The sequence below is a fragment of the Rhinolophus ferrumequinum genome, chromosome 3, assembly GCF_004115265.2.
Source record: "Rhinolophus ferrumequinum isolate MPI-CBG mRhiFer1 chromosome 3, mRhiFer1_v1.p, whole genome shotgun sequence".
NCBI lineage: Eukaryota > Metazoa > Chordata > Mammalia > Chiroptera > Rhinolophidae > Rhinolophus > Rhinolophus ferrumequinum.
The window spans coordinates 10,849,232-10,874,080 of NC_046286.1; the positions used below are offsets into that span (position 1 = coordinate 10,849,232).

A 24,849-nucleotide genomic window follows, 5' to 3' on the forward strand; every position below is an offset into this window, starting at 1 on the left:
TTTAGTCAGCAATCCCTCCTTACCTCTCTACAGCTACATTCTCCACAGGTGCTTGGGAAACCCCCTCTACTGTGAGGTCCTATGCCAGGACCTTCTCTCTAAGGACATATTGCTCTTTCGTGCCGTACGAAAGGAGGAGGAGGAGGAGGAGAACAGCAAGTGGGAAACCCTCTCGGGTAAGCTTAGCTTCCCAGCGGTTGACCCTGGTCCAGCTGCTGGAATTCATGTTAAAATGGCATCACCCAGCCCTTATAAGACACATACCTATTCTCTGCTGGCACTGTCGGCAAGATTAGGCCTTCCTGGCTCAGTGCACTATGCAAATAATATGTAACTATGGTGCAAACACTGACTTCCTGCCTCAGATAACTTAATTGAATCGATCAATCTTCTGCAGTTCCTTTGCAAGCAGCACAGGTGGTGGGGATAGGAAAATAGGATCTATAAACATGGCAGTCCACTAGAAGGGATTTATAAACATGAGAGTTCAATAAAGGATTGCACATTACTTAAGAGAAGAACGCCTTGGGGATTTGGATGGGGGAAATGGGAGGGGGGATGAGGGCGGGAGAGGAAGAAAGGAGTAGAAGTATGTGTAAATTCAGAAAGGCTTCCTAGAGCTATGATTTACTACTGTGTTTCCCCGAAAATAAGACCTAGCTGGACCATCAGCTCTAATGTGTCTTTTGGAGCAAAAATTAATATAAGACCCGATATTATATTATATTATATAAGACTGGGTCTTATTTTACTATAATTTTTCCTCCAAAAGACGCATTAGAGCTGATTATCCAGCTAGGTCTTATTTTCGGGGAAACACGGTAGAAGTGAGGACTATTGGAAGGGGAACAGGAAGAATGAGAATGTTAGATACCATTGGTGCAGAAAATGCTGTTCATTTCTAAGAGAAAATCAGAGAACAGGCAGGGTGGGGTAAAGCACTTTAAACGTGATAGGCTCCATTCATCTTCATCCTTTTAGTTTCTTGACTAAATTCTTAGACTGTTCCGCTTTGAAACCTACAGTCACTGAGCCATGGTGCTTTCCTCAGTCACAGTCTTTTTCCCTTGCAGCCAGTGCCGTGAAATCCACCGTGTACAGTGTTTCTCCCGCCAGCTCTGAAGAAGACCGGCAACTTCATGTCTGCACAGTCAAGGCTGATGTGAACTTGGACACAGTGCTTCTCCCACCGGCGTTAAAAGGCAGGTCCCTTGAACTCAAGTGCACCAATAACAGATGCCGTTGCAATGGGTAATTTGGTGGGTGGTCGAGCATAAGTCTCTTATTACCATGCTAGCTTCATTTTTCTAAGAAAAGAAACCTGCCTTCCAGACATAAGTTCTGGCGCTACCTGAGGAGCCCTTTAAAGACGGTAATGCTATTTGAGTAACGGTTTACTGAAGTGAGCCCATTATTCTCTTTTGGGCTAACTGATAGCCTGGACAATTTTTTCAGCTGTTTAATGAAAAGCATGTCCACAGTTTCCCTCTCTGCATATTCCTATGCTGGAGGAGACAGGAAGCAAGGCCCATAATGTTGCTGAAATTTAAGAAAATCCATGGTGCTAGTGAAGAGGCAGTGTTAACGCACATTGCAGGAGTTTGATAAACAGAGTCCAGTTTGTAATGATTAATGAGATAAAGAAGCCATTAGAATTAGGTAGGCATAACTGGACAGGGATGTTCTTTTTAGAGGTGAGATTTTCTTTTCATATTCTACTCAAGTGTTCGGTGGCCATGTATGAAGCCCTCTGGAGGGCCATGATGGTGAATAAGCATACCTTCAAGTAAAGTAGGTCTTGCTGAGAACATGGCACGTGCATGTGAAACAGCAGCACAGACAGCACGGGGGCTCAGAGCCAGGGCGCTGAAGTCAGGAAATCCTGGATACTATCAGCTCCTCCATTTACTGGCTGTGGAACCTTAAGTAAATGAATTAACTTATGTAAGTCTTAGTCTTCTCATCACTCAAACGTGGGCAGTGGTGTGGTTCCTGCCTCTTGGGGTTAGTTGAGGATTAAATGAAATAAATCATGATACGTAATAAATATTCAATGAGTGTTAGCTACTATAAGCTATCCACTGTGGAGGATTTAGGTCCATCTCGAAAGTTCACACTCCTACAACTACGCTAGGCCACGCTTGGCAATGGCTTTACCCACTTAGAAGAATACAAGTCAGGAAACACAGCATCCTAACAGAGCAGCAGCAGGAGGTTTTCTTCAGTGAGTCCTCACAGCAGTTTCCACTGCTATTCGCTGGAGCGTCAAAGAACAGCTGCGGTGAGATGGCATGAGACCATGATGAATGGGATGCTGAGAAGCCCCACGCCCCCACTAGGAGCTCGTGTCTCCTATAACAGCCTCGTGGGCATAGCGTCCAGGCCCTGCAAGGGACATGACCTGTGATAAGATTTACTACACCCCAGGAAGCCCAAAGCTGTGGCTGTTCCTGTTCTTGTTCCTGGTCCCTGATGGCAAACTGTGAATAAACTGGGACCACGTATTTATAGCTCATTCACAGCTTTCCTAATCCAAATTCAGTTTCCAGTCAGGGAACGGGAACATTCTTAGCGTAAGCAATGTTACCTGGAAACTCAGCTGATGTTCTAAGTTTATCAGGATCCTGGAAACAGCTAGAAAGTTAACCCAAGGTCAGCATTGTGCACAGAGAAGGAAAAGGGATTTGTTAACTCCTAAGTTAAAATTAATAGCTCAGTCCACAATGTTTTGGTCTAAATGAAAAGCCAAATTTAGATTGTGAAAGGCCGCATAAGTTATGAACGTATTTAAGGAGACTGACATGACTATATTTGTACTTTAAGTATGTAACTCCACCACTAGCTAGTACGTTATTGGGATAAGAAAGAGAATATACATTGGAGATGTTCAAAACAAGGTATTATAGTGATCCAGGTGAAACTGACTACTTATACTAAAGTTATTTAGGAGGAAACACGCAAGAGCATTTAGAAGGAAGATGAGTGGGTGACCAGTTGGTTATGAGGGAAAAGAAAACGTTAAAAGGTTTAGAATTGTTTCAAAATTTGGGGCTTGGTGACTTAGCGGTTTGATATGCACTGCTTTAATGTATGGGTCAGAATATGGAGAGATTTACTATTCTCATAATGTTTGGCATTAATTCAGATCTTTATAATTATTAGAGTTCTGAGACCAGGAAGCCTCACCTCCCTGTTTAGTTGAAACTAAGAAGGAAAGAGTCTGAGTACTTATGTGTCATGAAAATGGGAAGAATTATTAGTATGGCTGAATGATTCAGAGCATAGCTTTGGGTCTACCAACAAAAGGCTTTGCTGGTCATGGGGGAACAGTTTCAGTGGTGACAATCTGACTGTTGTAGGGTGAAGAATGAGGACACACGAAGGCATGGAGATAAGGCTCTTTCAAGAGGTTTGGCTGAGAGGACCAGGGGTGACAAAAAGCAAGCTTTTATATAGTTTTAAATGAACAGATTTTCAACACAGTGCATTCCATGTTAGTAGAAAGCTTGTTCATTCCTGACTTTTTTTTTCCTCCAGAAATAGCAGTAAACCAGCTCGATCAACTGAGCGCAGAAGAACAGCTGCTGATGAAATGTGCTGCAGTCATTGGTCACTCCTTCCACATAGACCTGCTGCAGCACCTCTTGCCTGGCTGGGATAAACATAAGCTACTTAGAGTGCTGAGGGCCCTTGTGGACATGCACGTGCTCCGCTGGTGCACCCAGAGCCAGGAGCGTCCTGCTGAGCCAATATTAGTGCCTTCCTCTATCAAGATTGTTGAGCAAACCAAAGAGGAAAAGAAAAAGTCGGGTGAGGAGGAGCTGCTCCCTTGTTCCCAGGCCTGGATTGAAAGCTCGGGGTGCGGTATCTGTGTTGAGAAAGAGCGCCAATATCATATATCAAGGGCCTCAGTCTCTTAAAGCTTATGGCTGAGAAATGGGGAAACACACACAGTTATTTTAATCATGAGGAAACCATGGTTACAGTGAATGAATAGCCTGTATATTTCAGAATTGTCTTAATTTCAAGAATTCTAACTCCTTGTTAACCCCAGGTGGTAAGTAATTGTGGTTTGATTTTTGGTTCAGAAAATATTGCCATAATCTTTTATTGGCTTCTAGGTATAAATAGTAAGAAAAAAGGATAAACTGTTCCTCATTTTAGAAATTCACAAAGAAGATAAATATATGTGCTATTGAAACAGACATGAACAAATTAAGATACATACATATATATATATATGTATATATATATATATATATTAAATAGCTTGCAATCCCATATTCTCCACATGAAAAAATAAAATTGTGGCATAGAATACCCAAAACACATATAATCCACAAATAGTTTCCTTTTGACTTTGAAATATGTTTGGGCCTTATATTTGAACACAGCATTTCTGATGATTTGACGTTTATAATAATTTGTAGTAAAAAAAAAAAAAAAGCTCATTTTAGGAGGAACAGCTAAGAAATCTACTTCTGTACCGCTGATCATTTCTTCCTTATGGTACGTTATATAGATATGGTCAATATCACTCTCAGATTGGTACAAAATTCTTTATACAAGGTAGGTAATATCAGACAGGGATTACACATGAAGTTTCTTGTAAACGAGCAGCATGTGCTTGGGAGTTTGCCACATGGCAGCATACAAGGGCTTTGAGGGAGACTCTCGCTTAGATTTTTCTGGATTTCAGATGCTGGCTATCCTCTCCGGCTCCAGGAGCAGCTCTCCAGACCGCAGACTGAGGTGCTGGAATTTGGAGTGCCTCTATTACGGGAAGCTGCTTGGGAGCTGTGGCCCAAGGCACAGCAGATAGCCCTGCACCTTGAATGTGCCTGCTTTCTCCAAGATTTGGCCTGCCGCTGTGGGAGCTGCCATGGGGGGGACTTTGTCCCCTTCCACCGCTTTGCCATCGGTTCTACGAAGAGCTCCAGGGGGACCTCCCGGTTCTGTAGTTACAAAAGTACTGGCTCGGTGCTAACACAAGTGATCACAGACAAACTGCAGCTGCCTTGCCCCCAAGGTAAACCCAGGGGGCAGAAAGAGGACATGTGGATAGCACCTCTCTTTATTCATAAATGGGGAGTTCTTTATCCAAAAGGTGAAATTGCAGAAAGGGAGAAAAATAGGTGGAAAGAGCTCTTTATCCTTCAAGTATCCGAGATAAGAAAAGTGAAAGCTCAGAGTTCAAAGGAACTTGTTTTAGTTGGCAATCTTGGGCAAGTTACTTAACCTCAGTTAACTGAGGACAATAACAATGCCACCTTTATAGGGTCATCGTGAGGCTTGGATGAGTTAAAATATATAACGTGCTTTGAATAGTGCCGGACACATTTTAGTTATTGCTTTTTTATTATTATAATTGTTTGGCTCAGTACACATAAATTCCAAAAAATAGTATACACATTTTAAGAAAGGAAAAAAATGTGTTAAAATTACACTGATGGTAACCATTCTGAGCACCTCTTGTCATTGCAGACGTCAAACGTGACTTATATGCATCTTTTGCTATCAGTATATATTGAGTGTTACAATTTTAATAGTTTTTTCCTTTCTTAAAATGTGTATACATTTTTTTCGCACCCTCTGTATATGGAGTCTGTGTGTATCAGATGTTGCAACTAGGTGTTAGAATACAAAGAAGAAGACTTGATCCCTGAAATTATCAGTTTTGGGGGGGTGATACAGACATATAGAGAATTCCAATATGACACATGATAACGGTGATGAAAACGGCGTACATAAGGGTTGGGGTGCCTAGAGAAGGGGCCCTTAGCCCAGCCCGAGGAATGAGTAGGAGACGACTCTTCCTGGAAGGAGATACTGCCGGAAGTGAGACTTGAGGGATAACTAGGAGTCAGCTTCTTAAAGAAGGTTGGATTAGTGGGTAGATGGTCCCCAAAGCCTGTACCCCTTCTACCACATCCCAGGTAAGAGTTGTAACATTTTCAGTTAGCTTACCTTACAGGACAGCCTGTTTCATTGTCAACAGCTATTAGAAAGTTTCTTCTTTCATCAGTGAGGCGTCTACCTTCCTGCAACTTCACACATTTTTCAGAGCTGTGGCTTCTTCCACAGGTGAAGACAGCTGTCAAGACCCAACCATTCTCTTTTTCTACTTTGATAAAAGAGAAGTTGGTATTGGTGTTGGCAAGGAAGAGGGATATGGGAGAGAAGGTGAATTATTGGTGGTAAAGAACTAAAATGAAGGATTTGACCTACGATCCTAATGCCTCTTTAGCTGTAACATTCGGATGATTCTGTGAAGCTGAATCAGTAATTTGGAGAAATTGGTCATTGGCTGATGAACTCTGAGCCTTTGCACTTTTGCACTTTCTGAGAGGAAAGAGGAGAATAACAGTAAATGTCCTAGTCTGGCGCTGTGATGGAATTATGCTACCATTCATATTTCCTATATGGCCTTTTGTTTTTGAGAGGTCAGTGGCAGCTTTACATTAGACAGCCTGGCAAGTCTGTATGAGAGGCTCAAGGCCTTCCCAGCACCGCCGAGCCCCGAGCAGGCTGCCCAGACCCAGGGCCTGTGTGCGTGGCCACGCAGAACAGGTAGAGCACAAGTGCAGGGTGTGTTATTCACACAGGCCATGGCGTGACAGTGTCCCTGGGAACGGCGCGTTGCAGCAGTGCTGCCAACTCCTCAGGCCCCTTAGCCGTGCCTTCTCTGACAGGGGTACGCAATCGGAGAGCCAGTCCTTTGACTTCACCACGCCCCCCCGTCACAGTTCTCTTAGACCCCTTTCCAGTCCCACCTGCCATGCTCCTGAGCCCTAACGTAACTCAGCAACATCATTTCCCATTCTTCGCTTTTTGATCTTGGAGAAGGCAGCTGCTTAGGAAGAGTCAGATCTAGACAATACAGAGTATCTAAGGCCAACTTGGTGACGTTGAACACCTCTGCTGGCCACTGAGCCGTTAGTGGACTGTGGCGTCTTGCACTCTCATGGTTTTCTTCACTAGGTCTTAGGTTCTTTGGTTCACTGTGATCTGTTCATAAACCTGATCCAGACACATTCAGGTATTTCTACTACTAGAATTAGCCATCAAACCAAATGGACACATTCTTTATTCATTTATTTAGCAAACATTGAGGGTCTCCTGCAAATTAGGAACTGGTTTAGGAGGTTGGAGAACAAAAGTAGTTACTATTTAAATCAAAAATATTTGCCATTAAGGAATTTGTGATCTACCATCCTAATTTTGTGTGTTGGCTAATATTAAACCTAAATGTTTCATTTTTATACTGGGGAAGGCAATCAGGTTACGCACTAAGCTGCAGAGGAAAGGTAGTCAGGGACTGAAAGTGTCTTCAGTTAGTACACACATGGCCAGATAAAGATAATCAGCCTTTTCTCCCTACAGATCGTTTTCAGTTGCAGACAGAACCATCCAGAAGCCAGGAGGCCTTCACAAGTGAAAACTGCAGGTTAGATGGAGGGGCCGAGAATCATGGGTGTGGAGGGGGACAGACAGTGAGACACAGGTGACCATTAAACTGGGGCACTCACCTCGCCAGCAGACCGGGAAGGCGCCTGACTACCCAGAAGTAGTGACTCTGTATCAGCCCCAAATTCAAGTTAATAGAAATTTCAAAAGGCAATTTTTGATTCTGTGTAGAAAACCTATTTCTTAGTGGTTAACGAAAACTTTAATAGTTCTCAAACGCATTGCACATGTAGCAGATTACTTTTCAGCTATAAATTTGCCTTCTCAATTATTTTTGACCCCAAACTAATACTAAAATGAATTTACATTTCCAAAGCCATGTACCTCCTGGCTTTTGAATGACTAGCCCATGGATTTTAAGTGTCTGTACCTTGAGTTCACCAGCCACTATGTAGTTTTACATCTCTCTTATCCAACTTGATATCCCAGTTTTCAAACAGAAATCTATCTGTATTTGACACGAATCACCTCTCTACTCACCTGTGTATCTGGCTCACACGATTCTCCCTTTTAAAAATAGTAAGTGGCCTCCACTTCCTTTCACTTATCAGAATGTTCACCATCCTTCAAAGCCCTCCTCACTGCCCACTTGTTTCCATCGTTCTGTCTCAGAGAGACCTGACCTCTTTTGAACTCATAGTACCTATGGAAAGTGCACTGGACTAGTACAGAGAGGTGAGCTCTAATTTTGGCTCTACTCACTAGCTGTGAGGCCATATATGTCACTTACGCTCTCTGAGCTTCCATTTTTTTCATCTAGAAAAGGAAGGTAACTTTTTTTTTTCCTACATCAAACGAGTAATGTGCCGATGTAAGAAGGTAACTTTTGTCTGCCCAAATAACAGGGTTGTCATAGAACAAGATGGTGGTGGTATATAAAATAATACTCAAATGTGCCACAACATAGTTCAAACGTGCTAACAGATAAACGTATTGGTGCTTATTGCTTTGTATCACTTTTATGTTTTTATTTAGCGTATTGTTAGTTTACTCCAGGTGCAGTCACTTCCCCATTTTGTGGGGTGTTTAAATTGGCTTTAGGTTTTTAAAAATCCGTAATAGGGTTTTGTCATTATAGATCAGGTCCCTGACTTTGAAAACTTATGGAGTGATGGAGGAGGACAGACATAGAATTAACGAATTATAAAGGAAAGCTTCCTGGGAAAAGTGGCTTGGAGATCGGGGAGCGCCCCGACAACAGGGGCTGCTACCCCGGCCGCTCTCACTTCTCATTTCTCCACAAAGAACAGAGCAGGAGTTCCTGGATCAAGTGAACAGGACGCTGGCTCCGACCGAGAAAGACAGGCTGGCCACGAAGCCCTGTCACTGTGAGGAAATCCTGAAGTCGGTGCTCGCCCCTCTCACCCAGCACTGCCTGGTCATCGGAGAAAACACTTGTGCGTTTTATTACCTGCTGGAGGCTGCCGCGGCCTCCCTGGACCTGTCTGATAATTACATGGTGAGCGAGCTCTGCTCTCCGCCCATGAGCTGAGCCCTTTTACTTGGCGAATTCAATGGGGATTTCTTACTATCCAGTAACCTGGAGTGAGAAGTGGAAGGAAGTGGGAGGGAGAGGGGAGCTGGAAGGGGTTAGGAGAAAACGTGAAGTGTGAATGTGGTAGTGAAAGCGCCAGCCACTGCCCGCCAGCCCCGACCTCCTGCACGTGCACCCAGCTCCCTGCTTCTCATGCGAAATCTAACCCAATGCAAATACAAATGTTGACCCTCATCATCACCTTGCTCCAGCCTTCACCCTTACGCATCCCTAACGTCACCTGACTCCTAATCTGGTTTCTCCATCTCTTGTCTTACTTGGAGGCCTTCTTTTATTTGAGGAAGGCAAGTAGTCTTCTGGGACAACCCTCAGCGTTCTCATTTTTGAAAAGGCACAAGGTGAAGATCTCTCAGTTTGAGGAGGCCATTTTCTGCCGTCTTCGGTCAGAGGTGAGGGCGAGGGGAGACCTTGAAGTGTAGATCATTTCTCTTTGAGGGTTACCCTTTTATTTCTTATAAAATCCCTTCATATTTTATGTGCAGTTGTAAATGTGATGGTTTGATAATAGGTATACAAATTCAAAACATAAATATATATAATACGTAGAAAGTGAAAGAGCCCTCACTAATCCCATGCCACTCGCAGCATAGTTAATATTTGGTACAAATTCCACCAGCTATATACATACTCATGTCATTATTGTTTGTGTTGTTTTCAAAATAGGATCATATTTCTCATTCTCTTCTGTAGCTGACTTTTATTCTCAATAGTACAGATTGAACATATTTGCATGTTGGTCTACATCTAATCACAGTGACAACTGCCCAGTACTCCGTTGTATGCATATATCAAAGTTTACTTAACCATTCTCTTCTTCATGTGCATTTAGGTTGTCTCTAATCGTTGGTTATTATAAACATTACTGTGGTGAATTTCCTTGTAAATATCTCTTTCTTCCTTTGAGAGAGTGTTCCTGTAAGAGAAATTTCCAGAGGTGGAAATACTAAGGCAGAAAACATGAATGATTTTACATTTAGTAAATATATTGCCAAATTGTGCACCAAACATTTATATCAATTCAGGTTTTTTTCTGTATTTTCACATCCTTACTAACATCAATTATTAGTCTTTTTAAAACTTGCTGATACATAGATAAAAGTTATATGCATATTGTATTTTAAGTGTGTATGTCTTAATTAATAAGGTACATTATTTTTATATGTTTATTGGTCATTGATTTTTCTCTGACTTGTCTAGTCATGTCCTTTCCTCATTGGAATACACACACACACACACACACACACACACACACACGGTGGGCAAAATAGGTAAAGGTGGTCAAAAGGTACAAATTTCCAGCTATAGGATAAATGAGTCATGGGGATGTCATGCGCAGTAATAATACTGTGTTGTATATTCGAAAGTTGTTAAGAGAGTAGATCTTAAAAGTTCTCATTACAAGAAAAAAACGTATAACTGCGTGGTGATGGATGTTAACTAAACCTATTGTGGCTATTGTTCTCCAATATGTACAAATATTGAATCATTATGTTGTACACCTAAAACTAATACAATGTTATGTGCCAGTTTTATCTCAATAAAAAAACATCATATTGCCCACCTTAAACTTAAATGTTGTATGTCAAACATATCTCGATAAAGCTATGAGGTGTGATCAAACAATATGGTGAATGTTTAAATAAAAAAATGTATTACAGTAGAAGACACATTGCCATTGATCCCCTGTATTTGAACACACTTATCCCATCGTTCTCACCACTTTCTGAAGCAATTCTGGAAGTCCTCTTTCATGTCTTTAGTTGCCTCGATGTCCTGAATTGATTTGAAACGTTTACCTTTCATGGTCATTTATGGGGAAGAGCCAGAATTTGCATGGTGCCAGATCCAGTGAATAAGGTGAACGAGGACACACCGTAAGGTTTTTATTTGACAGAAATTGCTGTACCAGAAGCGATGTGTGACACGGAGCCTTTCTGTTGTGATCAACAAATATGATGAATTCTGCTGCCGAGTGCCATCCAGCGGAAAGGCAGGGTCTTCAATACTGAAAGTGGCATGTCGAATCTTAGTAACAGTGTGTGTGACCTGTTTCAGCTTGTTTGGGGCAGTCAGTCTCGTGTGAGGTATGGTTGAGAGAAGGTGTGTTTTAAAGTGTGCCGTCAATCATCCTCCATCATGACAATGCTCCATGTCAAACATCGCCTCTGGTTTACGGCAATTTCTGTCAAATAAGGTGGATGTCCTCATACACCTTATTCACCGGCTCTGGCACCGCACCGTGTGACTTCTGGCTCTTCCCCAAAGTCAAAATTATTCAGAACGTCGAGGCAGCCAAAACAGCGCAACTAAAGACACTCACAAAAGAGGACTTCCAGAACTGCTTCAGAAAGTGGCAAGATGATGGGATAAGTGTATTCGAAGTGAGGGGGAGTATTTTGAGGGGGATTAATGGCAATGTGTCTTTTACTGTAATAATTTTTTTTTAATTTAAACATTCACCGTATTGTTTGATCACACCTCATAGAAGAAAAAAACATACAGTTGAAAGTCTCCCCAATCCCGTCCCTCAGCCACCACGTCCCCTCCCAGTGTTATTGTATCTTCATGTGTTCTACCAGAGGGGCTGGGCACACGTAAATATATAGTCTCCCTCCCCCTTCCTTTTTCATCTTACTTTTTTTTAAAACAGTATTATTCCATATCATTTATAACAAATTTCCTCAGGGAATGAGATTTGTGTAACAAACAGAAACTCTGAAGAAAGCTTGCCATGAGATACTCTGTTTTCAAAGGACATATAGGAGCAAACTTATTTATTGTACATGAATAACTCAGGACAGCTCAGTAACTTCTAGCCTCATTACTATTAAATCCAATAGAATACAATGTGTTGGGATAATTATTTAGCACTTTATAAATAATTACTGCATAAAACCATGGGGGATGTTTTATTAAAGAGCCGAACTTCAAAACTTTCTTAAATTAAAAATATATAATTAACTTCAATGTAAACCTTAAGATAATCTGTTAGGAGAGTAAAGTTCACGTGTATAGTGCTTTTGAACACCAAAGGGAATATGAGAGTTGTCCACAGTGTTTCGTTATTTGTGTTTCAATCGAAATCTTTGGAGAGAAGTTAAATAATCATTTCATTTATAAGATGTGATTGTACAGTCTTCCCAAGATTGTTCTGGAATCACTATAGCCTTGATCACTTTCTTGGAGGGTGTAGCCTTAGAATGTGAAGGTACATGATTCCCTCAGGGTGGTTCCCCAGCTCCGCCCCCCACATTCACTGTGGTGGTGCAGCCTGTTTAAGAAGAGAGCTATGGGATGTGTTGGCATCTAGGATGCTTTCTGAGGCGTCTGAAGCGTGAGGATCCCGTCTCGGACTAGCAGGACCAAGTTCTAACTCACCGCCGTCCTCTCCTGCTCACCGACAACTGTGTGGGGCAGGAGAAAGGAGGGCGTTTTCGCCTTAATCATAGTTCCTCACTCCATAACTTGCTCCTGGCCCTACTGGTGCTCGTTAGTGCCTCCCGGCTCTGCTCCAGCTTGGCTCACTCTCTAGCACCTCGGTGGCCCCAAGTACACATCCCAAAACAAAAGAGCCAGTGCATGGTATCCAGGACCTTGTCCATAATATTCTTCCCGGATTTCCGTTACTGTTTCTTATTTTCCCATCTCCAGGTCTGTTTCAACATGGGACAGATCACCTTGGCCAAAAAACTGGTGAGGCAAGCCCTTCGATTGCTGAAAAGGAATTTCCCTTGGACCTGGTTTGGTGCCCTTTTCCAAACATTCCTAGAAAAATATTGGCATTCGTATTCCCCGAACCAACCTCCGAACAACCCCAGTGAGAAGTGAGAAGCCTAGTCAAGTTGCCCTGGTCCCCGTTAGGGCCACAGAGAGCCAAACTAACATCCAGCCTAGAGTTTTGCCATGTTGACCTAAGACTCCACTTTTCAAACATACCACAGGCAGTTCTAGTTCTTTCTACCTTAGTCGGCCAATTAAATGTAACAAAATGAGGACTTCTTAATTTGGGGAGTGTGGTGTTACCCTGTCTCTTTCAAATACGGATAGATACATAGATATATAACTAGGTAGCAATTTAATATGATTAATATAATTAATATAAGAATAGATACATAGATGTATAACTAGGTAGCAATTTAATATGTATCTGTGTGTAGACACAGAGATAGATCTAAACGAAGTATGAATTTAATATTATTTAATATCTGTCTTCTTTGTTTCCAGGGAAACAGATAAGTGAAATATATAGTATAATAGGTGATACTAAATGCCATGGAGAAAGATTAAAGGGAGGCAGGGGGACATGGGGTTTTAGGAGGATAGATACATAGATAGGTAGTTATTGAGTTGAATATAGGAAATATATTCAACCAAAGTAGCAATTCAAAGAATGAACCTTCTTAAAACACCTCTCTGAACTTTCCTGGTCAAGAGGGGTAAGTTAAAAGACCTCTGGGGTTAGAAGTAGTGGGATCCCAGAAATAGTTCAGAGTTTGGAGGTCTGTAGGTGGCCCCCTGGCGATAGACCTGGATTTCCTGTGGGAGGGACATCTGGGCATTGGTGCAGAATAAGGGCTCACCCACCACGCTGTGCCTCCCAACAGTGAGAAGAACTTGGCCGTCCTGCAGCAGCAGGTGCACTGCGTCTCCCTGCTCTGGCGGCTCTATAACCTGGAGGCCACAGCCAGCAGCCGCACATTTGCCTGCCTGGCCGCTCTTATGCAGCAGAATTCAGCTGAGGAGTTTGCACATGACACCCAGGTAGACGAATCCTTGCTTTACCTCTAGACCTCACTCAGAAACCTACAAAGCTAGGCAGAGAGCCCCTGCCAAGGTCCTGTTTCACACGGCTCCCCAGTCACCCAGACTTCACTGATCACGTGTGTCGGCAGGGTTTCTCAACTTGCCATTTATAGATGGCTTTTTAGGCTTGAGGTTATCTGTGAACTCCCTGAGCTGAATTTAGAACTTTGTCTGTTCAAAAGAGCATTTGGGGAGTGGTGAGAGGTAGGGAAGGGGTCATAGCTTTCATCAGATTTCTCAAAGAAGTTCATGGTCTAAGACAGGATTAAAATTGCTGACTTAGGGGGAAAAAGGAAGAGAAATGTGTCTTCCTAATTTTAGTCTCTCTCTCTCTCTCTCTCTCTCTCTCTCTCTCTCTCTCTCTCTCTCCCTCTCCCTCTCCCTCTCCCTCTCTCTCTCTTTCTCTTCCATCCATTTGTTCAAATATTCGATGAACAAATATTCGATGAACACCTATTATATGCCAGGCACTGATCTTGGTTCCAGGGAAACAGATAAGTGAAATATATAGTCTATTAGGTGGTAATAAATGCCAAGGAGAAAGATTGAGGGGAGGCAGGGGCACATGGGGTCCTAGGAACTGGCGGGTAGTTTTAAACACGATGGCCAGGGAAAGCCTCACTGAGCGGGTGACAGTCGGGCAATTATTCGAATGAGGTGAGAAAGTAAGCCACGTGGCTATGTGGGAGGAGAGTGTTCAGGCAGAAGGCACAGCAAATGCACAAGGCATGTCCTCTGTGTCTGAGAAAGAGTGAGGAAGCCAGTGTGACTGGAGGGAGAGCCAAACGATGAGTCCGAGACACGGGTGCGGCCTTGTAGGCCACTGTCGGAGGTCTGGCTTCAGGGAAGCCGTTGGGGGGTCCTGAGAAGGGGAGTGACAGGAGTCCACTTCTGTTTTAATAAGATCTGACTACTGTATGGAGAATAAACGGAAGGGGGCAAGAGAGGAAGCAGGGACACCAGTTAGCAGGCTCTTGCAGCAATACAGGCACGAGGTGGTCGGCTTGGATTGTGGCAGAGGAAGTGGGGAGGAGCGGTCTTCTGTCAAGAGAGAGCCATCGGGGTCACTCGTGAATCAGTTCACAATGTAAGCGAAAGAGACTCGTGAAGGATAATTCCAGGATTTACAGCCTGGGCTTCTAGAGGGTAGACATGCTCTTAATTGGGATGGGAAGTCTGCAAAAGGAACAGATTTGGGGGAAGACTGGGAGCCAGGTCTGAACTTGTTTCATGTGAGGTGCCCATGAGGCGTCCAGGTGGAGATGCTGAGTAGGCAGTTGAATATACAAGTGTGGAGTTCACAGGAGAGGTCTGGGCCAGAAATAGGAATGTGGAATCATCGGTGAATACATGGTATTTAAAGCCGTGAACTTCGGTGAGATCACCGAAGGGAATGAGGAAAGGTCCAGGGACGGAGTTAACAGCTCCAATGTTAAGAGATCAAGGTCATAAGGAGAAACCAGCAAAAGGATCTGAGAAGTTGCCAGAGAGACAGGAGGAAAAGCAGGAGGGCATGGTGTCCCGGACACCTGGTGAAGACAGTGTTTCAAGAACAGAATTATCAACTATGCCAAATGTGCATGTGGTTATCAGAAAGATCTAGAAGCAGTTCTGGGGAGCTCTCCGAGCAAGAATCAGGGGCCTTCATTAGAGAAAACACGGAAGAGGTTTGGCCAGCGTTTTGAAAGGAAAAGTCTTGGGTTGGAGAAAAAGAAGAGGGACAGGTAGAGAAAGTGGTTTGTTTAAAGAACGGATGGTGAGAAGGATCAAATTAGAAGCGCAGGCGGGAGAAGAACGTGTTTCCATTGCTGGGGCAGAAGTGAGTGGTAGGGACACACCAGGAGCCCCGACCGAGTGCACAGCCTGGCACCAGAGTGAGCACTAACTCAGGAAAGATGGAAACGTGGTGTGGGTGTGCAGTCGGAGTATCTGCCCTGTGTTTGCTGCCCCACAGGCTGTCTCTACCTACGTGGCCCTCTCGCAGTTCTTCCAGAACGTGGGCGACAGGGAGAAGTGGCTGCACTGTGAGCAGATGGCCATTCAGAAGAGCAGCCTCTGCTGGTTCTCCAGGGCGGGGCTGTTGGCCGCAGCCCAGCTCATGCAGGCCCTGGCCTACACCAGACTCTGCCTCGGCCATCTGGAGGGCTCCATCCAGCTGGGTAACGGGCTTGGGGCTTGAGGGCTCGGGGCTGGTAGAGAGGCCAGGCTCCCAGCTAGACGAGGCCTCACGCCACGCTCTTACCTCCGTAGGTTTTCAAGCCCATGAGATATGCAGACACCTCAGGAAACCAGCTCTGGAGAATCTGGTTCTCTCGGTTCTCTTCCGATCTGCATTTCTGAAGAAGAAGTACTAAGATCATTTTCTGTCATTTGTATTCGTTGCCTAGGAGGGGAGGGTATGAGCTCCCGGAGAAGTTTGGAGTGGAGTGGGAGGCGCCGCTCATTTCCACCGCCAGGGCTGCCTCTTCTCTAGTCCCAGCGCCAGCCTCGTCTTCAGCGTGGGGGTCAGGAGTGGAAAGGGCTGGCTCTGAGCTGCGATGTACTTTTTTTTTTGTCTAGGGAGGTAGAGAATTGCAGTAGTTCACGACCCTGGAAACTGTCTCAGAAGCATTTTCCCACTTCTGTTGCTTAGAGACAGCTCTGATCCCAGGCACAGATGCTCTCTATCTAAATAGAGCTATGGAGAGGAGCGGTAGGGGAGCCAGGCTGCTTTGAGGGTGTAAGATCCCCTCCTCTCCCGAAGCATCCTCCCCACTCCCAGTGAGCTGTTCCCAGTGGCTCTGTCTCTCGGCAGATTTGGTCTGTGTGTCCATGTGCTGGAGAGTCAGTGGGCACTCATTTCCCAGGGTCAGGATGTCCTTGACCTCGCCTGCTTCTATTCTGCTTGCTTAGATCTGCTGCTCTACGGAAAAGGTAGATCTCGTCCAGGGCTCTGTTGTACCCTGAGGGGTGCAGACTCCCCCCGGGACCCTAGGTGTGGCACACAGGCAGCCGTGAGCCTGCCCCCGGGCATGGCCTCTGCCCCTGGCCGCTGGCTCCATGACGTCTAGGAACCACATTGTGATTCAGGGGATCTGCCTTTCAGATAGTGCCCCCTCCCCTACACCACACACCTGCTGTGTTTCCTGCGGACAGCGTGTACTAGCCTCGTTACCTTCTCTGTCCGCAGGATCGCTGTGTCGGCCCTTTGGGGAGTGTCTGCATTTCGTTCAACACTGTGAGCGCAGCTGCGTTCTAACTGCACAGAGCAATGTCATGCTGGGGGTTCACTCCTCTCTGGCTATGTGGTAATGTGGGGGACCAGAGTCTTCTCAGGGTCTCTAGGAAAGGGTAGAAATTGAAGGACACCATGAAGTCATTTCAGCTGTACCTTTCACCCATCCAGGAAGGACTGTTTTTCATCTCTATCCCACTTCTAAAGACCGTTCACCTCTCATTCCACCCCCCCCCCTCTTATTAGAAGAGTTCCTCTTTTGTTCTTGTCCCTTAACAGGCCTGTAGGCTGAGGGTTACACTTACGTGCTAGATGACCCATGGCCAGGCTGAATACCACTGGTCTCCTTTTAAGTCTCTTTGTGTGCAAGTTAGTAGCCTTAGCCACTTTCCAGCAACACAATGCTCGCTATCCGGGACGTCGTAGAGCCTTAAAGAAATGATGGTTCTATGAAAGAGCCATGGTTGGAAAGTGAAGGACAGAGCTAAGACCTGTGATTCCTTCCCTCCAGGTTTGCCCAGGACTCACAGTGGGACCTATTTGAACACCACTTCTCCAAGGCTCGCCAGTTGGTGCAAAGAACCAATGCCTCACTGTTTGGTTCACATGGCTTCGTCCGATTCCTAGAGTGTCACGTGCTAATGTTACAGAAAATGCCAGAGGGTGTCTTCATGCGTATTCCCCCAGAGACTCACAGCCAAACCCTCAAGGTACCTGTTTCTCCACTGTCCTGCAACGCACACCTAAATTATAGTTCGACCCTGTGGTACTCCTGCCACCTGCATCTGTCCCTGGCTCTTCTCTTTTCCTGCCTCTGTCTCTTTTTACCCCTTGAGCCTTTTTTTTTCCCTCCACCTAGAAAGTCTGTCCACCTACCTCGTGTACCCTCCCAGATATTCTTGCCTGTGGGGCAGGACTGGATTCCCAAGGTGGAAGCCTTTGCACAGCTACCACCCAATACCGTTCAAATGTTAACCTAGCCCTTCTCAATGGACCCAGTCTGGCTAAGTCTGTCATTTGACACATCTCCCTATGGCCTTCTGAGTTAAAGACATTCCAGTTCCTCTGTACCTCAAACCAACTTTCTGGGTCTCCTTTGCTATCAGTAACTCCTCCTTGTTCCCCGAGCCCTGAGTGACTATGCTGAGTGGGGGTAGAATGGAGTGGGGGCGAAGAAAGCACTAATCCCTGAGCTAATGGACCTTCCTTTCCTTTCAGTACTTTAAGGAGTTCTTCTCTCGATGTGCGACCTGCCCTGTCTATCACCCGTGGGTGTCTGAGCTTAAAGCCTCTGTAATGAGATGTGGAAGGAGAGAATCCATGTTCTTGACTAACATCACCAGTCCTTCTGACGCCTGCATGACCAGGATTTGGGTAGAGGGAGAATTCCTGGATGAAAACAACTCGTTTGAAGAAAATTTAGGCATACAAAGTAAGCATTCCTTCCTGGAACCCTGGGACTCTCGTCTGAGAGACCTAAAGAACAGGCTTGAATTCTTACAAAGGCTGCACCTCCAGAGTAAGAAGGGACATGCAGATATAAGGAGTCAGTCCTTGCTCCGGGGGTAATTACCATCCTCTCACTGTGCTGGACCCAGCCTAGAGAGACGGGGCTCCCTTATGTTGTTAAATACTGTAAGAGCCTCTCCCACATCTTTGCTTCAACGTCTAGAATCCTTAAATGTAGAAAGTTCCTTCTTGGTCCCAGCTGAAACAACTAGATTGTTCCCTTGGAGTCGCTGGATGGTGACTGAGGGAGAAAGAAGGCCTTAGAAACCACAATGTAATGTTTGTGAAGGTAGATGGCAAGATATGGGCAAGAAACAGGAAAGAATATACTTCCTCGCCAGGGGGCCCAGCAAATCTCCTTATCCAGGCTCACGAGCTAAATTTGTCATTGCTGAGGTCATTCTCTGTGCTTGTGATATTCTTTATGTTCCTGTTCTCAGGATTTGACAGAGTGGCTGAAGCCGAGCAGAATAGGGATGAAGAAGAAATTCAAGAATGTATGTGTTAAAACAAACAAAAATCATCTGAAGGGATCATGATTCTCTTGTTGTATATAACACAAAGAAATGCCCCAAGTTCTCTGTTTTAAGTTACTGTGTGGTGTACATATTAAACATGCTAGCCTTTTACAGTCACCACTGTCTGTATCTTTGTCAAAATAAAAGCCAATGTTCTGAAGCATGAAACTTCGATCTTTCTTAACTTGGAACTGCCATGAGCACAACTGTGGATAAACGAAAAACAGGGTCTGTGGAGCAGAGGCCCGGGAGGCTCCGAGATGAGCTGATTGCATCTCATGTAAGGTGGGACCCATTAACAGATGGAAAACACAGCCCTAATAAAAGCGGTTGTCATTACTTCAGGAAGGTTGGCAGCGTGCGTGCTCTGGGGTTGCCCTCTTTTGGCACAAGTGTGGAAATGGGGGGCTAAGAAGTGAAGGAATCTTTTGAGAGGTACATACCGTGTTTCCCCGAAAATAAGACCTAGCCAGACCATCAGCTCTAATGTGTCTTTTGGAGCAAAAATTAATATAAGACCTGATTAGATTCGATTAGATTAATTATATTTATTGTATTATGTTATATTATGTCTGGTCTTATATTAAAATAAGACCGGGTCTTATATTAATTTTTGCTCCAAAAGACGCTTTAGACCTGATGATCCCACTAGGTCTTATTCTCGGGGAAACACGGTAGTGGAGATCCATTTCTCCTTTGCACTGTGTGATTTGGGCATTCCCATGTGCCATGGTGAAATCGCCAGAGGGTATATGATTCTAGCTCTCTTTATTCTCTGTTTGACGGCCTTTCTTCCACAGAGCGTGCTCTTCCCACTGGTTTTCATATTTTATAACTCAGTCGTCTAGTGTTCCTAGAGTCAGTCCACTAGTGCGATCGTAGCTACCATTTATTGTTCAATGACTCTGTGCCAGGCACTCTACTAAATGCTTGAAATACGTTCTTTAAATCCTTACAACAACTCTGTGAAGCAAGTACTTTTATTATCACCATATTACTGTTGAAGGAACTGGAGGTTAGAAAGGTTTTACTCCAAGAAACACAGCCACAAAAGAGAGCTGAGATTCCAACTCCAATTTCATTCCGGAGTTTATGCTCTAGACTAACTCCTAGGCTATGCAAGCTTTCATGGGACCTAGCCTACAGTAGGCTGCGCTGCACCCAGTCGTCAATATTCTGTTCAAATGACCGAGGTCAGATCTGGAAGCACCCACAGGGAGACGTCTGTGAACCGCAGGCTGTACTTGCCCTTGAAATCATCTTGTATTTCCCCTCCTTTCCCTCTCTCTCCTCCTCAGTTTCTCCCTCCTCTTGGTACCTTTCTTCCTCCCCCTGCACTCCCCTCTTCTCCCCCTTCCATTCCTCCATCTCTGACCCCTCCTTCTCACCCACATTCCCCCATCCTCCTCCTCCACTCCGTTAAATTTCTGGGAGGCAATATTCCGGACATTTCATATAAATGGAATCATGATGTGTGGCCTTTTGTGTCTGGCTTCTTTCACGTAGCGTAATCCTTTCAAAGTTCATGAAAAGAACTGCTGTAGCATTCCTGTTTATGGCTGAATAACATTCTATTGTACGGGTATGCCACCTTTTGTTTATCCATTCATCACCTGACGGACATTTGAGTTTCCACTTTTTGTCTATTATGAATAGTGCCACTATAAACATTCATGTACAAGTTCTTGTGTGTACATATGTTTTGAATTCTTTTGGATATATACCTAGGAATTGAATTGTTGGGTCGTACAGAAACTCTGTTTAAATTGTTTAAGAAACTGTCAAACTGTTCTCCAAAGTTGCTATACCATTTTCCATTCTCACCAGCAATGTGTGAGGGTTCCAATTTTCTACATCCTCACCAACACTTGCTATTGTTTGTCTTTTTGTTGTTTGGGTGTGACGTCGTATCTCATTGTGGTGTTGATTTGTATTTCCTTAATGACTGATCATGTTGAGTATTTTTATAACCTTATTGGCCATAATTATTGGAAAAATGTCTAAATCTTCTGCCATTTTTTTATTGGATTATTTGCCTTTATATTGTTGAAGAGTTTTTGTATATATCCTGGGTACTAGACCCTTATCAAATTTGGTTTACAAATATTTTCTAGTACCCACTGGCACCATACATAGTACAGTATTATTAACTATATTCCTTATGCTGTACCCTACATTCCCATAACTACTTTGTAACAACCAATATGTACTTTTTAATCCCTTCCCCTTCTTTCACCCATACTCCTAACCCCCCTCCCATCTGGCAACCATCAAAACGTTTTCTGTATCTATGAGTTTGTTTCTGTTTTGTTTGTTAATTTTGTTCTTAGATTCCACATATAAGCAAAGTCACACTGTATCTGTCTTTCTCTGTTTGACATACAACACCCTCCAGGTCCATCCAGGCTGCTGCAGATGGCAAGAACCCATTACCTTTCATGGCCGAGCAATATTTCATTGTATATACTATGTACCACCTCCTCTTTATCCATTCTTCCATTGGCGGACACACATGTTGCCTCCACATCTTGGCCATTGTAAACAATGCTGCCATGAACATATGGATGCACACGTCCCTTCGTAGTAGCATTTTGGGTTTCTTCAGATAAATACCCTGAAGTGGGATTACTGGGTTCTTCATTGTCTCTTCGTATGGCCTTTGTTTTAAAGTCTATTTTGTCTGGTATAAGTATTGCTACCCCAGCTTTTTTTGTTTTTTTTTCATTTCCATTTTCATGAAATATCTTTTTCCATCCCTTTACTTTCTGGCTGTGTGTGTCTTTCAATCTGAAATGAGTCTCTTGTAGGAAACATGTAAGGGTTTTGTTTTCTTATCCATTCAACCCTCCTATGTCTTTTGATTGGAGCATTTAATCCATTTACATTGAAAGTAATTATTGATAGATATGTAGCTATTGCCATTTTATTATTCATAATTTTGATTTTTTTTTTTCCAATTTAAAGAAGTCCCTTTAACATTCCTTGTAATACTGGTGGTGATGAACTCCTTTAGCTTTGTCTTGTCTGGGAAGCTCTTTATCTGTCCTTTGATTTTGAATGATGGCCTTGCTGGGTAGAGTAGTCTTGGTTGTACAGCCTTGCTTTTCATCACTTTGACTATTTCCTGCCTATGCCTTCTGGCCTACAAAGTCTCTGTTGAGAAATCAGCTGACAGTCTTATGGGAGCTCCCTTATAAGTAACTAGTAGCCTTTCTCTTGCTGCTTTTATGATTCTCTCTTTGTCTTTAACCTTTGCCATTTTAATTATAATGTGTCTTGGTGTGGGCCTGTTCGGGCTCATCTTGTTTGGGACTCTCTGCACGTCCTGGACTTGTAAGTATATTTCCTTTTCCAGGTTAGGAAAGTTTTCAGTCATTATTTCTTCAAATAGGTTCTCAATCTCTTGCTTTCCCTCTTCTCCTTGTACCCCTATAATGCGAATGTTGTTATGCTTGATGTTGTCCCAGAGGTCTCTTAAACTATTCTCATTTTTTAAATTCTATTTTCTTTTTGCTGTTTCAATTGGGTATTTTCTTCTACCTTGTCTTCCAAATTGCTGATTGGATCCTCTGCTTCATCTAGTCTGCTGGTGATTCCTTCTAGTGCATTCTTCTTTTCAGTTATTGTATTCTTCACTTCTGATCTTTTTGTTGTTGTTGTTGTTCTTTTTTATGGTTTCTGTATCCTTTTTTATGCTTGCAATCTGTTTGTTGAAGTTCTCACTAAGTTCTTGACATCCTTATAACCAATGTTTTGAACTCTGTATCTGGTAGGTTGTGTGCCTCCATTTCATTTAGTTCTTTTTCTGGATTTTTCTCCTGTTCTTTCATTTGGGATGCAGTTCTTTGTTTCCTCATTTTGGCTGCCTCTCTCTGTGTGTTTCTATGTATTAGGTAGATCTGCTATGTCCCCCAGTCTTCGCCAAGTGGCCTTACGTAGTAAGTGTCCTGTGGTGCCCGTGGCACAGTCTCCTTGTTCACCTGAGCCAGGTCCTCCAGGAGTGTCCCTTGATGGGTTTGTGTGTGCCCTCCTATTATAATTGAGCCTTCATTGCTATTGGCACATCAGTGGGTAGGATTGACCCTCAGGCTGACTGGCTGTGGGGTTTGGCCATATCCACACCTAATGGGCTGCTGTGCAGGAGGCTTACCCCACTGAGTGGGATTTTCCCAAGTGGGCTCTGGTACCTGTTGAGACCATTCTTTTTGTGTACCACTTGTGGGGTTAATTGGGTGGTGCTCTGCTATGGTCTGAAGCCAACCTCCAATTATGTCAGTTCTGGAGCCTCTTGGGAGGGACTTCCACGCAGGCTCAGGTCAGCCACTGCCTGGTGGGAGCTACAAAGTGATCTGCAGTGGTTCAGTGCCTGTGCTAAATCTGGAGGCATGTGAGAAAGGCCACGCTGCAAACTGAGGATGGCTGCAACCCGCACCAGGCTTGGGATAACTCTGCAAAAAGCCAGAGCACCCAGAGGCCTGCTGCCATCTGCCAGCTCCTGTAAGGTTCAACCACTGGTAAAGCCTTGTGCTGTACACAAGTTAGGTGAAGCAGGGTCTCGGAGTCACTAGAGTGGGAAGAGTTGTGGTGACCAGGTTAATGTAGACTCTGTTTTGGTGCCAGGGCTGAGCCTGGAGTGACTCAGCAAAATTCTCAGAGCACACAGAAGCCCGCTGTCATCCACCTGGGGCCTATGGACTGCCAAGTGTTATCCAAGAAAGTGTGCAATGGGGGTGGGGCTGGCTGCTCTCGGAGAAAGTGTCTGCAGCTGTGCGGGAGTTGGGTGGGGGCAGGGTCCCAGCTGAGTCAGAGAGTAACAGAGCTCACCAGGCCAATCAGATTCAGATCTGGTCTGTGGGGGCGGGCTCAACATAGGAAAGATGGCGCCCACCTGCCAGCTGCATGGGAAGAGGACCCCTCCCCTGGAAAAGACTGTCTGTCCTGCAGTCCTCCTCCCAAAGCCACACGCCTCAGTCTGCCCCCCATATGTCTCCGAGGCCCCCAAGTCATTGGCCCTCCGCTGGAGCCCAAGGTGAGTGCCTGTGATCTAGTGAGTGTGCGCAGGCTGTTTAAGAGGATGTCCAGGTTCCCTGCAGCCTTCGTCCCACCCGAATGGTTGGAATCCCGTTTTTCATAGCTAGATGTTGTAGGAGCTCCTCTTCCCAGCACCAGGGCTGGGTAGTCTAGTGTGGGTGGCTGGGGTCCCTCACTCTCTGGTGGGAAACTCTGCAGCAGAGATATCCCTCCTGATTCTCAACAACCACAGGGAGGTTTGGGGCCCGTTCTGCATCTCTGCCCCTCCTGCCAGTTTCAATGTGGCTTCTTCTTTGTATTTTCAGTTATAAGACTTCTGTTGGGCTAGACTTCAGATGGTTCTCCAGGTTGATTGATCTATAATTCACTTGTAATTTTTAATGTGTTCGTGGAAGGACGCAGGCACAGTGTTTATCTACTCTGCCATCTTGGATCTCTCCCAGTTACTTTTATAACTGTGACGTTGGTTGATATTCATAGACGTCCTACGATGAGCAAAGATGGAATTAATGTATTTCCTGTCCCTCTTCTCCACCAACCAATTGATTATCGTCCTTAGTATTTTACTTAGTACTATTAAATATATTTGCTTCTATCTGCTTCTAAAAATTTCAAAATTCCTTTAGGCCAGGGTCAGTTTTTCTCAGAGGGGTTCTTTTTAGACTCTATTCTGCCCGCCCGCTATTCTACTCCCACTGCACACCCCGCACCTCCCCACCAGGCAAGTCCTTCGTCATCTTAGCCAGGGAAAA

At 44.4% G+C, this 24,849-nt stretch overlaps 1 protein-coding gene across 1 annotated transcript; it reads left to right on the forward strand.

The window, feature by feature from the left end:
- Positions 1-3,563: 3,563 nt before the first annotated feature.
- Positions 3,564-19,161, forward strand: LOC117020442 (adenylate cyclase type 10-like). The gene is made up of 14 exons (XM_033102925.1): positions 3,564-3,810; positions 4,700-5,029; positions 7,384-7,447; positions 8,713-8,926; positions 9,286-9,411; positions 12,674-12,846; positions 13,627-13,783; positions 15,780-15,984; positions 16,076-16,172; positions 16,620-16,738; positions 16,995-17,112; positions 17,551-17,749; positions 18,258-18,471; positions 18,989-19,161. Exons 1-14 carry the CDS (start codon positions 3,588-3,590, stop codon positions 19,054-19,056), a joined length of 2,307 nt encoding a protein of 768 aa, XP_032958816.1. The 5' UTR covers positions 3,564-3,587; the 3' UTR covers positions 19,057-19,161.
- Positions 19,162-24,849: the final 5,688 nt, after the last annotated feature.

What these genes read in the sequence shown, in the direction of transcription:
- LOC117020442 (XM_033102925.1), top strand. Translation starts at nt 3,588, where the DNA reads ATGAAATGTGCTGCAGTCATTGGTCACTCCTTCCACATAGACCTGCTG. An exon ending in AGAGGAAAAGAAAAAGTCGG is followed by an intron (nt 3,811 to 4,699) that starts GTGAGGAGGAGC and finishes TCTGGATTTCAG; the next exon opens with ATGCTGGCTATCCTCTCCGG. An exon ending in GCAGCTGCCTTGCCCCCAAG is followed by an intron (nt 5,030 to 7,383) that starts GTAAACCCAGGG and finishes TTCTCCCTACAG; the next exon opens with ATCGTTTTCAGTTGCAGACA.